The 16487-nt window shown below is 42.1% G+C and overlaps 2 protein-coding genes across 2 annotated transcripts; both read right to left on the reverse strand.

Moving 5' to 3' along the window:
* Positions 1-1653: 1653 nt before the first annotated feature.
* Positions 1654-6360, reverse strand: SPTSSA (serine palmitoyltransferase small subunit A). Its single transcript, XM_066551782.1, has 2 exons — positions 6205-6360; positions 1654-2908 (listed from the first exon to the last, which is right to left on the reverse strand). The coding sequence occupies exons 1-2, from the start codon at positions 6305-6307 to the stop codon at positions 2805-2807; spliced, it is 207 nt and encodes a 68-aa protein (XP_066407879.1). The 5' UTR covers positions 6308-6360; the 3' UTR covers positions 1654-2804.
* Positions 6361-11241: 4881 nt separating this feature from the next.
* Positions 11242-16286, reverse strand: EAPP (E2F associated phosphoprotein). Its single transcript, XM_066551783.1, has 6 exons — positions 16153-16286; positions 15502-15683; positions 14772-14861; positions 14298-14421; positions 13349-13468; positions 11242-11857 (listed from the first exon to the last, which is right to left on the reverse strand). Exons 1-6 carry the CDS (start codon positions 16224-16226, stop codon positions 11596-11598), a joined length of 852 nt encoding a protein of 283 aa, XP_066407880.1. The 5' UTR covers positions 16227-16286; the 3' UTR covers positions 11242-11595.
* Between the last annotated feature and the right edge of the window lie 201 nt (positions 16287-16487).

Here is a 16487-nt window from a genome sequence, read left to right on the forward strand (position 1 = left end):
CCTCACGAACTGGAATTATCAGTTTTGCTATATGACACACCTAATGCATTTTTAAATGCTTATTTCTAATGATGCAATCTAAACCCCAAGAGCTATTACTATTAAAAAATTAACAGACAGCCAATTGTATGTCTCTCAGGTAATTTTTTTTTCTCATTTCTCACAATTTTTTTTTTTCAAATTTTATCTAAATTACTAATGCCTCAATTTTTATCAACATGTTTGAACAAAAGCATGATTGACCAGCTGCCTCCAAATGATATTCAAACTGCCTTTGACCTCCAGCTTGCACAAAAGAAAAAAAAAAAGCTTATGGTTCTATCATAGAGGATATGATAGCTGACACAACAATAAGGCAGACTGCAGTGGGAAAACAACTTGGTAGTCTTCTGATTTATTATTATTCAAATGTAATGATTAATTAAATCCCTACCAGTACTCCTACTTTAAAAAAGAAATCTCTGCTTTGTAATTATCACCAGTTGAACCGTTTCTTCACTAGCTCAACCTAAACAAAAGGACACACTGCAAAAACTTTCTTCTAGAAATTTAAACTTCAGTAAACACATTATATTTTATTAATGAAATAACTCTATCTTTAACAAAGTATTCAGAATCTAAAAAGAACTGTCCAAGACTAATAGATTCTTGATTTATGCTAAAAGAAATACTGAAAAACACTGTACTCAAATTAGCAAATTGAATTCAAGTATGGTATCAATCAAACCAACATAAGGCAAGTAACTGGAAATTAATGGTTACTCTTCTTTTTCTCAACAAAAAGCAGACAGCTAATAAAAGTCATTATACCAAAGGCCTTCTATAAAACATTTTACAATTAAAAATCATGCCTAACATTCCTAATGCCACCACCGGATCAGTTCTGCTACCAGCTCCTGCGGCTTTGTCATTCTCTTGGACCTTTTGTGACTGAAGAAAACCCAAACCTAAAAAAATCCCTTGTAAAGAAGGGATTTTCTGACCCTCATACAAATTACATTATCTACTGCTGAAAAAGAGGTTATCAATCATGGTAGTAGTTTGCAAAGAAACATCACAATCAGGTATTGATTTGATTCACAGAGAGATTGGATTTATGCTATGTTACTTCAAAAAGAGTACATTAACATTATCAATATCTCCATGTATACACTTAAAATGCGCACATACAACTCTGGATACATTTAAATAAAACCACAATAAAACACCACAAAAAATAACAAAAAACCACGATCCCAGAAACCTACCCATGTTTTGTTGGCCAGTTATTAAGAAGTGAAAGCACTGAATTAGAGGGAGACTCCTACCAACTTCAGGAAAGCTCAGGTTCATCTAAGAAGTTTAAGGCTCACTGTTTTTAGTTCCCAAAACAACAACAGGGTTTTTAATCAAATACATATGAAGTTTTTAAACACAGGGAAAAGCACTCTCTTCTCACGAGTACACATTTGAGAAAATGAAATAATCTGAAAGACAATATCCCTATAGATAGTGTAAACCTACATTTTCTGATGTCAACAGATGTTGCATAAAAGACATAACAGTACTGATTATTGGGCCATTAAAATCACAGTTCTTTGGTCAAGTATCACTTTTGGGAAGTTCTGAGAAAAGCAAGCAGCACTCAGAAACACATTAACTTCTCCAAGAAAGTTTTGCATCAAAGCTCTGCTTTTTAACTTTTATTTTTTAAATAACAACAACAAAAAAATTGTCCACTTAGGAAAGTTAAGTTGTTACCCTCTTACATTTCAGAATACAAAACTGAAAAAAATCCCTATTAAAAAAAAGACAGGACTTCAGCCAAGTATTCAGCTAGTTATTGCTGTAGTTGTAACTCAAGTCCCTTGAAAATCCCTATGTTTTGGTCGTTTGTAGCGAAAACATGTTTGGAACACTAGCAGCAATAGAAAACCCCTTGAAAACCTAGACGTAGTTACACTGTTGAATGAAAACCAGCAGAAACCATAGCCACTGGAACATAATAAAGCATCCTGTAAAAGTGAATTGGTAGCTAGAAAAACAGTTGGTTTAAAGTGCTATCCCAAAGCCATATGTGGGCCAATGCCGGTAAATAAAGTCCATTTCCCCCCCACCCAGACAGAGTCCAGAACCACAGCACTACTAAAAAACATAATGAATGCATTTTGCTTCAATGCCTCATCTCCCCCTCCCTCCTCCCACAGGCAGAATACAGAAACTTGAAATAATTGCTAATTCCAAATTTAGGTGATATGCACAAATATACTGTTGAACAAAGTTTGGACAGCGAACAGTACACCTGAGTTCAGTCATACAAACTAACTTTTGTAAATAGGATTAGACGAATATATCCATGTCTCTAATATGAATCTAGATGTATTTTCTTACAAAACGCATTAATAGAAATATCCAGGCAAATACATACCATACAATAGCAAAAGCTTTAAGCCCCATTTAATAAGATGACTTTCTGATTAAAAATAGAAGGCAATTAAGATTTACTCAAAAGTACAATTAAGAAAAGCTTTCACAGTGCAATATTCAAACTGTCACAAAGTTAAGAAAATACTGATATCAAAGTACAATCACAATGTTAAAGTAGACAAAACTACTATACAAGGGCATATCTTGTAAAATTAAAGGGAATGAACACAACACAGGGGACATCTCACGTCCCTGCTCTACACATCTCATTTCCTAGTCTTCAGAGTCATAATTGTGTCTTTCGGACATCAGTAGAAATCTTGGTAAAACTGAGAGGTTCATTCTTCTTTGTAGACCAGATTTCAAAGCCCGGTTACTTCTTGAAAACATGTTCTTCATCACTGCACAATTTCAAAGTAGTGCAATATTGCCATGATGTGCTGAGGCATGAACACATAGCCTGTGTACAGTGCCATTCCAACAATGGAAACTAGCATGGAATCTGAACTACAGTTGAGGAAAAAAGCTTTTGAAACAGAAACCACCGAAGACATCACAAATGACAGCATTAAAACTTTAGTGGTTACTATCTTATAACATTATGTTTCTGAAACAGACACAATCAACTGTATTCAGCAATTATAAGCCACAGAAGAACCTACTGAACACTGAAAATCCGAATGCCAGTAGAAGCAATCAGCTGACCTGCAAAGGATGCCTTGCAAGTTACCCACTGCCTTGTCAGTGACACAGGAGGACAGACGAGAGCATGGGAAGTGTGATGGAGAACAGAAAATGGGCACTGAGAAAACACACGTTTTCACATTCATCTTCTCAGATGTTGAGCAAGTCTTGCAGAAGCCAGCCCCATTCAGCCAAGCAGAAAAAAATCAACCACCATAAAAATAAAAAAGAAAACAAAACTACAATAATATGAGCAGCTTTACTAAATAAGAGCAACACCATTCTTATTTGTGGACAACTGCCTTTTTAAGCAGACAGCATAAGATGCTTTCTAACTACTTCACTCACAATGCCTCAGAGCATCAGCACAGTTTTGAGTCAAGGTGTGTACTTAAATAAACACACTCATTAGTACTTTACTATAGGAGATTGCCCTGCAAAATAAACTTCATGTGAAGCTATCTGCTAAAAATCTGCAGATAACCACTTTATTAGCTGAACTCATAACAGGGAGCTTTTGTAAAACTTATATAGAGAACTGAGACAATAGCTTATAAAGTACATGTACAGTTGGACTTTAGAGAACCTCTAGGACTTTTGAAGCTTTACCTAAACAAATCTGGGCATCACAGGAGACAGGAAAGCCCTTCCCCCCAAAAAAAGAAGGGGGGGGAACCAATGCCTTAGGTTTTAGGTTTTATATTTTTTAGATTCTGCACTGCTTTTATATGTAGTTCTGAGCTTCATATCAAGGGATGGTAAGCTCTCTTCACAGAGTAGCTAGACAAAACAATTCCTTTTCTAGCTTGGGACCAAGGACAACTGATCCAAATTTCAGGCCCAAGAGCATAAACAATGTGGACTGAAGAGAGAAAAACAAGGATGGGACTTCATAAACTAAAGCTATAACTGGACAATTAATTCCAATATGCTAATGGAGCAAAACTTATAAAAGCGAGAGACCTCTCTTTTGAACGGTTGTCCCTTTTGTGGCTATTTTGGGTTCATCTTGGGTGTAGCCCTGGCTGGGCTCTTGTACTGCCCAAGGTGTACCCATGAGGCCTTTTAATAAATATCTACTTTATTCTTTGACTCTATCTAGCCTCTGTTCTAGGTCAGCCTTGACAAGGCATCAATATTACTACAAGATTATGGTTTCAGAAAGCTTAAGGTCTCAGAAATTCAAAAGTACACAAAATGAATAAAAAAAGCCGTTGATTTCATCCAACTACCTGCAGAGATTCAGTAAACTTAGCCCCAAACACTGTAAAACACACTGGAGATTAACAAGCATGATAAAGCCAGACAGCAGCACTCAGTTTCCACAGGTGAAACCCGAGGAGCTGTGCATGCTCTGCGCTCTGTGAGACCAAGTCTGCACAGCACAGGTGTAACAAGCGCTCCACGCCCGACTCGCCCACAGCACAGCAGAGATATGAGGTGCACCTATTAGAGCTGCTTGGTGTATTTATAGTCCCAGAGGATTATACAGTGAGATACGAAAATGAAGGTCAGGTCATAAATCCACATTTCCGTATCAGTGCTCGCTTCTGATACTGGAGCACAGCCACGCACCACTAGTTCCCAAGGCCACTGTGCCCGCACTGCATCCATACAGCACCAGCAGACATGACCCACCTACAGCCAAAGCATCCAGCTTGGGGACGAAAAACAGTTTTGCTGATCTGACATCAGAAGTGATGCTTGTGCCACTCTTTACATTTGTACGTTATGTGGAAATTACAATATGAACATTTTATGAAAGTAAACGTGCACACACTTTCATTTACTTAAATATTTCGCAAAAGGTAAAAAGGAAAAAAAAGTACTCAAGACTAATATAATTGCAAGGAAAACAAAAATTAGATTTTCTCAGTGATACAGGCATGGCATAAAAGGAAGAAGGTACACATTAACATGGAATACAACATAAGAACCCCTACCTGCACAATTGTGCACAGTAAGTCTATAAAACTTACTACTTCTCTTTTCCAGTAATCACCATTTCTACTGACTAGAGACAGGAAAAAAAAAGACTGATCACACCGCTGTAACTTGGGCAACCACTTTTACATAAGAAATGTGAGTTTCTTTACAAAACTAAGCAGAATCTCAGTAAAAGCAGCTTCTTGCTACTGCTTATACCCTTCTCTATGCTAATCTTTTAATTAATTTCTCTCTCTACCACTCAGCATTAACTGGAGATGGCTCACGGTCACTCATATTGAGACATCATTTTAAGTCAAGATCAAAAAAATCAGAGAAAAATACCTGTGATGCCACAGCAATACTTAAGAAAATGTACAAAAGGACCAGGTAAAGGAGCAAACCTATAAACAGTCTTTATAGAGACGCCTTTATATGAGCATCTGTCAAGTTCTTCCACTCTAAAACAGCCAAGCAAACTTACCAGCTGGAGGATTAAATAGCCATGTAATAAAAGCCATGTGACAAAGCAGCATGAAAGCCTGGGTTAGCAAGGTTTTGCAGCGTGCACATTTACTTTCCTCTAGGCAAAATACAAAAGAAATTATTAAAGACACTTATCCTTAACAGAAAGGTCGGGATTTCAGTGCAAAAGCCACAACTACCGTAAGTCCAAAGATATAAACTTATGCCGGAGAAGAAACTGACTAGGCTGCCCGACGCCCGGACACAGCATGCGAAACATGCTGGTTTATTCCCAGCAAGGTTTATTCCCAGTCCGGGCAGGATGTTAGTTTGTTAGGATGAGGAGCTGAGTCCCCGCTAGCAAGGAGAGGTCAAGCCTCGGTCCCAGGCGGAGGCTGCCGCTCCTCCGGCCGCCGCGGGCTCTGGCCGCGCTCGGCGCCTCAGGCCGGCTGCCCCCGGCCCGGCCCGGCTCGGCCCGGCCCCGCTCCCCTCCCGGCCCAACTCTCCGCCGCCCCCAGCAAGCCCCGCCGGTGGCAGCGCTCTCAGCACGACCCCGGCCCTGGCGCTCCCCGAGCCCCGCGCAGGGCCGGCAGAGCCGCCACACCCGCCCAGCGGCCTCGGGGCAGCCTCGGAGCCGCCGCCGGACACAGCGCGACAGGGAGCGGGGCAGCCCCGGCCCCACACTCACACCCGCCCCGCCAGGCCCGGCCGGCAGAAGGATACTGAAGACGGTGCGCTCCCAGGGCTCCAGCATGTAGAGCGCGGTGACCAGCAGGTACTGGTAGTACAGCCACGACATCTGCTTCCACGCCGAGCCCAGCGCCATGGCGCTCCCCCGCCCGCCAGCGGCCCCGCGCCGGGCCCAGGCCGAGCGGAGGCGGGGGCGGTGCAGCCGGGACCGCCCTCCCCCGGCCCCGCCCCGGGCCCGGGTGGCCGCGGCCAGCGGCAAGGAGGCGCCGCGGCCTGTGCGGCTGGTACGGGGTGCTCCCGGAGCGGGGGAGAACGGCGGGGATGCACATCCTTCCCCGTTCTCCCCACTGAACGCCGACATCGGGCCCGATCTGATTAAATTATACGGCTGACCCTGAAGCTGGTAACTTCCCGGCCCGAGTCACACCGAGGAGGTGGTGCTGCAACCTATTTTCTCTCATCCTGTTTAATCTGAATTGACGTTCTGGGAATCACGGAAAAGCCAAAGCCTGTGCTTGGCAGGGCCTAAGGAAGACATGTTAAAAATTATCTGCACGATTCTTCAACTTCGTTCAGTTGTCGGAGGGTAAAGCTCACCCAAAAACGTGGCTCAGATAAATGCGACCTTAAGATAGGCCAGCTTTGGCGAGGTTAATCCATATGAATAAGAAAAACAAAGAGGCGATGAATCAGCTGTTTACTGTCACTGTTCCTAACGTTGCGCTACCCTAAGGCACTCGCAGCCAGAAACCAGAGATTCCCAGAGACTGGTTTGGGACTATGTGATTAGGAAGGCCCTTGGCAGTTTATGCCGGCACTGTGGAAGGCACGGTTTGCGAACTCGCTGGAAGGGGATGTGCACAATCATCAGGCACCTTGAATGAGCAGAGCGTGTGTTGCAACTTCCAGGCCCTGCGTCCAGGCCAGTAGTCCAGACCACACATTCCAAGTGTGCACAGCATAGAGTAGAAACTGGAATTGACTCACTATACTTACTCTGCTTAGTAAATCAATTTACAATTATGTTACTGAGCGATGTGATTCTGTCCTTGTAGCCGTCCCACCCCTACCTTCACCTGTGCTATTTATACAATGAAAAATAAGGAAGTACAACCATAGGAGAATGCACATTTGAGTTACTCGGACAGCTGCAAAATACAACTACAGGACCAGGAGATAACTGAAAAAGAAAAGCAGCTGGCAAAGAAAACTGAAGAGTGTACAATTTTGTGTGGCAGAATTTGAAATAGGATTTCTTTCACCCTGAAGACATTTAGACACACCTTATCTATGCAGATTTATTTGAACAAGAGGAGATTAATACCCTGACATAGCAGCCTATGGGAGCTGTTGCCATTATCCAAGTCGGCTGTTGCTTGTTGCAGTCTCTGCTGGAGGAGTCCTGTGTTGGTGTTGCTGCTTGAGTAAACAGTGGTAATCATGAGAGGAGCCTCTCTGTATAAACATGCCCAAAGTTCAAGGACAAGTTCAATAACTAAAGCATTATTCCCATTCAAAGCTGCAGGAAGGCTATCAACATGGAGCACAGGGGTCCAGTCCTCTCTGTTCCTGTGATTCCTAACAAGATGCTCTGCAATTCAAGTGGTAAGGCAAGCAAAATGCAGCAGCAATTAAGGACCTGGGATGAGAGGAAAGGTATGCCTAGAGGCACGCCAGCTTTACAATCTCGTACACCTGCCCTAACCCACCAGGTAGGTGGGCCCTTGCACTTTTTGGTATGGTGCATACTTATGAGAGTTTTTTTGCTAGTTAGCCCCTTATGGAAATAGACATTACTCCTCTGTACAGTTTCCCCTCCTTCACCAGCTCCATTCTACCCCTGCTTAGGGACTGTCATCATGTAATTGTTTTTCCTGATTCCACCTGCATCAACACTTGAGCTCTTGAACTACATTCTCACATGCTCATGTTTCCAGCAGGTCAATGCAAACATCCTTAACCCGACACTGCAGAGAGCCTTTCTGTTTCATCTGGAATGTAAAGAGAAGTAAATCAAGGCCAGCATGCTCCAGAGCACAGGCCATATTCCCTGTTACATGTATTCCTCCACACTTCTACCAAGGAACAGTACTTCATATATTCAAAATTTCCTGTGTACACCTCTTGGCTCATGGCACACAGTAAGAATTTATCCCACTTCACATGATCCCACAGCTGTCTGATACTGCAAGTCAGATACTTCACTCTTGAGTCTGAATGTAGGTAGTAGCAAAGATGAGACTGAAATCTTGTCTCACACATACCTCAAGCCTCAGAACCAGTAGAGCTCCATTTTGTTCCTAAGGTTGCATAGCAGAGGAAGGCACATCATAGTGACCAACCACATGTTCAGCAGCTGCATCAACAGTTCTCTACTTCATCAAGCAGAGGTTAAGTTTCTGCTGATTTGAAAATACTGTGTTTTTCTTATGTAATCCTGACAGAAGAACCAGCAGGTTTATTTCTTCCTAATCTCATGTAACAGCATAGAATGAGTGTGTGTAGATCAGTAAAATACCACACCAGGGACTACAAAAGGTAACCAAAGAGTTACAAGATTTTATTATAATCTAAGGCACAAAAGATGTTATTCAGGTTTCTACCTCCTAAATTCAAATATTTCTGACAATTCCTTAAAGCACATGTAACTAGTTATTCCTAGTACTATTACGAGAAAAAAAAAACAAAGAGATTTTATTTTCAGACAGACTCTTGTTCAGTTAAAAAATATCAGGCTATAAGAGATGTTACAAATAAAAAGTAAGAGTTTGCCTCTGGAACATGAGCATGTGAGCTATAAGAGATGTTACAAATAAAGAGTTTGCCTCTAGGGCACACACCTGAATGAAGATAGAGAAGGATCCAGAATTAACAATACAGTGGCTTCATAGACATAAATACCAAGTACAGAAGCTCTTTGTGTTTCCATAAAGAAGCTGTAAATGTGCTAAATAAACAGAAAAAGCAGAGTAGTTCTATGGTAATAGATCTGACTATAAATTTCTTCTTAAAATGTATCATCAAAAGGGAAAACAACAATAAATCCAGTACTTTCTTCTACTATGTATATGTAAATATACATATTTATATGTAGAACATTTAGCTGTATTACTAGGCATGTTGATTTACCTGATCAGTGGAAGAACAGTCCATGCCAGCAAAATCAATGTAAGCTCATCTTCCAATCTGTATAAAGAAAAGTTTCTTTTTTTTGAGATCTTAATGAACCAAAAATCCAAATATCATGACAATTCCTTCTTTATCAGTGTCCTAGTTTTGGCTGGGACGGAGTTCATATTCTTGTCAGTAACTTGGATTTAGTCTGAGAATAATGTTCTCATGAGCACCAGGATGTTTTGGTTGTTGCTATGTTAACTTCTAGGGCCCAAACAACAGCCCCTGAGTTAACCTCTAGATGAACATTCCAGCCAAAAGTTATGTATATATTCACTCATTAATAACATATTATTATATGTATTCAGTTATATGTATTCACTTATTTGCAATAAATAAATCATACATATCTAGAAACCTGGGAATGCCTTACTAGGGATGTATAGGATAAGAGACAACTCCCTTGGTTCCTCCTGGAGTCCTGGTAAGGCTTTAGGGAAAAGCCAATAGAAGAATGAAATTAGAAATTATGTCAGCTTGTTTGTTTAACAGTATACAATCTGGGCTACTTTCACAGCAAAGTCAGGGAGCCTGGAGGCCTGCAAGGTGGACACACCACTGGAGTTCTGTTACTGGGCATGGTTCTCCAGTCCTTGGCTGTGACAGCTTCTCCCCACAGCTGATATTTTCAGGACTTGGACAATGGTCAAGTAATAGGGTAACTAGTGATGTATCTTAATCACTGTAGGCATTCTTCCATAGTAACAATTAGGTGCATTGCTTATCTTATCCTTTTGTAATTCTTTGCTAAGGATTATGTGCATTGCATAGCCTGTCCTTTTGTGATTCTTTGCAGTTTTGCATTATAGTAAATTACACTGTTCCTTAAATTGGTGTTTGTGTCAGTGTCTCTGACCCTGCTCACTGGCAAAACACTAAGTGGCACTTAGGATAAGTCAAGGACTTTTCAGTGTCTCATGCTCTGCCAGTGAAGAGCACCATAAAAAACTGGGAGGGAGCCTCGCCAGGACAAGTGACCAAAGTGGCCGAAGGGATGTTCCATACCCTAGAATATCATGCCCAGTATATAAACTGGGGGAGTTACCTGGAAGGCAGATGATCACTGTTCAAGGCCAAGCTGGCTCTGGGTCAGCAGGTGGCGAGCAGTTGTGTTGTTGTGGTGGATTGACCTGGCTGGATACCAGGTACCCAGCAAAGCTGCTCTATCTGTCCCCTCTGCAAATGGACAGAGGAAACACACACAAAGGTCCATGACTTAAGGATTGGGAGAGCTCACTCACTGAATACCATCATGGGCAAATCACACTGAACTTGGGAGTATTAACTGAATTTATTACTAACAAAATCAGAGCAGGATAATGAGGAGTACAATAAATCTTACTTTCCCCTAACTCACCCTGCTTCTTGGGCTCTACTTCCTCCCCTACCAGAAGTGCAGGGAGACAGGGAATGGGGGTTATGGTCAGTTCATCAACCATTGTTCCTGCCACTGGTCCAGAAGTCCTTCCCCTGCTCCAGTGTGAGGTACCTCCCACAGGAGACAGTACTCCACTAACTTCTCTAACATGAATCCATCCCACAGGCAACACTTCTTCCAAAACTGTTCCTTTGTGGTTCATTTTTCCAGAGTGCAGTCCTTCAGGAGCAGCCTGCTCCAACATGGGCCTGCCACGGGGTCACAAGTTTTATCAGAACACCTGCTTTAGTGTGGGCTCCTCTTGCTGTGGGTCTGCAGGTCCAAATTTTCCTCCCCACTGGGGGAGGGGGTGGAGGGGAGTGAGCAAGCAGTTGTGTGGCCTAGTTGCCAGCCAGGGTAAAACCATAACACAGACCACGTGTGCAAATCTACCAAGAACAACAGCCTAATGACATCAAACATTCTGACTGAATGTTGTTTATCCCTTGCTAGAAAATAACGAATGCAGATATGGAAAATCAGTTACTATAAAGTGTTTATTCCAAGAAGCCATTCTAATACACACTGAGAGGATGAATGATAGTAGTATATATACAGGGAATGATCATAATATACAGATCTACATGGTATTTACAAAATATTTAATCCCCAATGATACAACCTCCGATGGTGGGAATGAATATTGCTCTCATATACACACAGTTAACTGTATGCCTTGTATAAACGTTGCAAAAAGTCCAACCATTATAAAGTTCTCAGATGAAAATGCACATTTTTAAGACCACATTTTCAAAAAGGCGAGTATGCCTGCATTTCTAACACTTCCCATGCTCTTAAAAACAGCACAGGATTTTTCCCCCTGCATTTCCACATTAGGAGTGGCTGGCCAGAACATTGAAGAAGTGAAAAACTTCATCTTTATCCATTACTGCTACTTCAGTTGAGCATTCAGTACATAATACTGGATGATATATTTCCTCTTCTTCTTGATTTGATTGTACAGAGTCAATTTCTTTGCTGTGCTTCCTTTTCTTACTTCTCTTTACCTTCTTTCTGTATTTCAGTATTTCCTCTTTGTTAACAACACAGTTCATCACAAACATTGCTCTGTACTGTGTTTTGTAAGATTCATGTCTATGGAGAAGGGGAGAAAATGCAAGTCATACCATTCATACAACACTGCTTCCAAAAAATCTGTTACCATCACTGGGTATGGGATTAAAGATAGGAAATAACATGCCAAAGGGCTGAAAGCCAAGTAAGCAGGAATTTCATAAACAGAAGTCACAGCTACAAAAATAATAAAAACATAGAATTGCAGCCATCTGTTGTTTTTAAGGCATTTTTTAAAATACTGTCTGTTGCTGAAAGAAGCGCCCTGGAGTACAATGGTACTGGTATTGCAGAATTATGCATTGCTACATATACCTCATAATAGTAAAGGATCAGGAAGCTGTGAGTGTAAATGACTCATCTGCTGGCAGTGACATCCTACAATGTCATGCAAGTCTGAAATTCCTTATTTATAAGTAATATCATTGACATATCACACTAGAAGCAGCATGTCTATAATAAAACATAAAATTTCAGCTGTCATCAGTCTTAACAACTGTATTATCTGGAGTATGTAGCAAAATTCAGTACCGTAGTTCAATTTAACACAATGTCCCTCAGGCTACAATTTTACAGCAGCCTGAATGAATACAACAATGGCTGCAAAAGTCCAATCTGGAATTCTGCTGGCTTATTGCTCGTATGACACTGTGCTGAGCTATTGCAGTGGATTAAACCCAGGAAAGACCAGTCTGACAATAAAAATACAGTTAGCTTAGCAAATTGAAATACTTAACTAAAGAAAAAGGTCAAGGAGTACCAGAGCCAGCAAAGCCAAAACAGAGAAAAACAGCAGCCAGTACTTAGATGATTTCAGGCTGCTGTGGAATTTCATCCTCTATCACCAAAAATACTCAGTAAATGACAGGTATTTTATTCCTCATTTCAGAAGATTTCTTTCTACTTTACTCCCACTTCTAGAGTCCTTTCCTTAGCACAGGTCAGCAGCACTAACTAGGCCTACAATGCAGTCAGATACTGGATAGTAGCAAACCATACTGTGGACTCTCACCTAAATACCTTCCTGGCATTTTTAAATGTAACTGCACTCAAAACCTAACTGCTGAGACTCAAACCAAGCAAGAATACACTATCTTTATTTTGCTTACTCCTCCTTTAAAAAGACATTTTTAGACAAAAATGACCTAGAATAGTTTTATGCCTCCAAACATCAGGCCAAAATATATATTAGATAGGTATCTCTAAAATCCCCAATCTTCCTGAAATGCCTTTTGAGTCTCCACAATTATTATTTTTTTTAAAAATTTACCTACTCCACTATGCTAACGTTCTACCCTATTCTTCCCCATCTCCACACTGCAGGTTAAACTGATCATCACTCTTACAAACCAGCATGTAAATCTGACTCACATCTACCTGCCTTCTCATTATTAGGGCTATCTTGTGAGACAGAGTTGATAAAAATCCATAGATCAAACTGAATATGCTAACAATACTACTGACTGAGAAAAAGAAATTACAAAAAGACCCCTTATTGTTCACTGTTATTACCTCTGGCAGTCCAGGCATAGTGTTGTCATGCAGGCAGGGCAGTTCAGAACAGCATCACTGTTTGGAACAGCTGCAGGTTTTGCCTGCCTCTGCTGTGGTGCTCTTCTCTGGTTCCGGTACCTAACAATTCGAGAGAGGAGGAAGCAGAGACAACAAGTGAAATTACATGCCCTTGCTGTTGGTCATAATAATTCAATGTCAAACCTCTCTTTGCATTAAAATTCACCAATTAATACTTGGCTCATTCTGGACACCTTTTGCATTAAGTCAACATAAATGAGAAGGTGAAGGGAAAACACATACCAGTATCTTTTGATTTACAGAGTATTTTCATTTGGTGAGACAAATACATCTAGCATGAGAATTTGTGCCTAACAGCCCTCTCCTCTGACAAAGCAGGTATCTCAAGCACCATCTCTGCAGGCAACATTCATTATCTTAATCAATAAATTTAGGTGGAAAATTTTACTTCTTCTGCAACAACCATTTTTCTACTTCAACCTTCAAAAAACCCTCATTAAAGTACCTTTGTATTGTTCCTGTTTTCTCTGCACATTTTGTGGCTTGCTAAGTTCAAAGTTTTCCAAAACCAGAAATTCACTATTTATCAGGAACAAATATTAATCAGCAATCAAATTATCTTGCAACAGTTTAATTCATAGCATGGTTGTTTAGATGAGATCTACAGGCAAAACTGGCTTAGAGAATTTTGAAATCTTGATTTTAAAAATTTTAAAGTTTTGTGTCATTTTGAAGACTCAAGTTCTATTACATACACCCAAAACATTTTACAGGCTTTTAAGTTTCTTATGCTTTAAGTTGATATATAAAAAATAGCTTCATATAATGGATTTGACAGCATTGGCATTTTCTCTACATTTACCATTTTCATTTAAAATTTTCAGTTGATGTTAAGTATCTTACAATTCAAATATTTATGGTTGCTTACCCTCTCCTCTGTGAGTCTACCCACTCTTGGTCTCTACTGTCTTCTTCTGGGTCATACAGCAGCTCATCATTGGAGAGAATCCGGCGTTGCTGATGTTTTCTGGTTTTCCGGACATCCTGTGTATCTGGAAAAAAATGTGCAAGAACATATTCCATCCATCAGGCACAAATTATCAAAATATACAATATACAATTTCCAATTTTCAATTTCCATCCTTGCAATAAATCTAAACTGAAACTTACATGCCCGGCTCATCTCTCCTCCAAGTGCATGACCCCAAAGCATTACATTGGGATACATCACAAAATTGCAGGAGCTATGCTGAGATGATATAGGCTGATAATTCCCCTCAAAAATGCTGCCTTCAAAAACAGCCTCTTGACCCCCCCCCCCCCGCCTCCCCAGAGGATTTTACAGGATCTGAGAGAGTAAGTGGCAGTATAAAGATGCCTTCCCCTTGCCTCTGTCATTTACCTATTTTATCTTCATCCTCTGAATCAGAATCAAAGTAAATGTCATCATAGTATTTTGAAGTGCTGGCAGATCCAGTACTTGAGGAAGTACCTACAGGTGAAATTAGAAGTGGTAAGGACACCCTGCTAAAAGGACAGCAAGTATATAGCCCACAACAAACCTTTACTTTCAAGTTACTCTGTTCAGAGTGCTCGGTTCTACCTGGGTGTGTTAAGTAACAGCTCTCCCAGGTTATTCCCACACCCATATCATTCACATCACTTGTGTTACTTCATTCACAGGTATTCTCAGAGCAAAGCTACTCCCTTCTCCCTCGAAGATGAACCTCAGGTACCATTTGAAGGACAGTTTCTCCCAACACTCCCTTTAGACACAGAGGACACCACCATCATTCTGTAGGGCCTGTCTGTGCCCTACAGAATACACAAGACATTTTTAGTCATGTGAAAGAAATAGAGGTGTGGCACATTGTTTCACAAACTTTGATTACAATAAAATTCACTAAAAAAGTCCTCCAAAATTTCAGGGCCACAGAAGTTCAAAAACGCCAACATGAACTGCCAAGCAGTCACAGCCACTCTGCATCACAATTCCTATTCTATGCTATATGGATGTGGTGATGTAAATACCTCTACATATTCTTAACTATACAACCAAAACCTAAAGATTATTTGGCCACTAACACATAATTCAATATTTCATATGCAAGCAGATGTTAAGCTTGATTTACCCATTTCAGGTGATTTCCATTTGCCTTCCATAGTCTTCATGGTGGTGTTTAGTTCTGCTTCCATCTCCTTTTGGAACTCATCGTCGCTGGAAGACTCGCTCTCGCCAGTCAGGCACTCCCGTATCAGCTTCCGCTTCTGGTCAGGAGTGCCGTGCAGGAGCACGTCCACTTCATCCTCTGAGCTACAAACATCCAAGTGGTACACACCTAATTATTACAAATAGGCTAAAACGTGGACATAGTCACTTGGGGAATGAACATCTAATTGTGTGGGTGCACGGGAGAGCCCTTACTCCTATGCTTATGGGCAATGTACATATTAAAACACTTTATTAGCTTAGGACTATTAAAACTCTGGTTTAAACGCAAAGGAGCTTCAGCCGACTGCGTGCGGCCTGCCACAACGCCCCGGCAGCTCTCGCTCCGCGCAGGGTGCTGTGCAGTCAGAAATATAAATTTTCATGGAAATCGCCGCGGCTGATGGAGCGAGGCCGAGGCCGATCCTCTTGCACTCTGCGGGCAGCCCGGGCTCGCTGCCCACGGCCTGGCACCGCCAGCGTCACTGCGCGCCCGGGCCAGCACAAGCCAGGCGGGGAGCGGGGCCCGCCGCCGCCGGCCCGAGCCCACCCCCCGGCCGGCAGCTCCAGGCACCTGCTGAGCGCTCGCTCCTCGTCGCTGGGCTCCTCCACCACGTACGGATCATCCTCCTCCCGCAGGCGGCTCATGGCGCCACCGTTGAGCTCGCCCGCTGCCGCAGCCAGGCCCGGCCCGGCCCCTTCCGGGCGCCCGGCAGCTTCCGGCGGCCGAGCCTCGCCCCGCCCCGCCCCGCCGGGAAAAGGCGCCCCCGGCGCCAAGGCCCGGCCCAGAGCGGGGGAGCCCCGCAGCCAGGAGCGGGCAGGCGGGCTCTTTCCCTTTCTCCGCGGAGTTGCAGGTCCTCGGGTCACGTTTTAAGCACTTTTTTCCAGAGCTACCGAGCCAGAGTTAGA

Source organism: Molothrus aeneus, chromosome 6 (assembly GCF_037042795.1).
Source record: "Molothrus aeneus isolate 106 chromosome 6, BPBGC_Maene_1.0, whole genome shotgun sequence".
In the NCBI taxonomy this organism is placed as follows: domain Eukaryota; kingdom Metazoa; phylum Chordata; class Aves; order Passeriformes; family Icteridae; genus Molothrus; species Molothrus aeneus.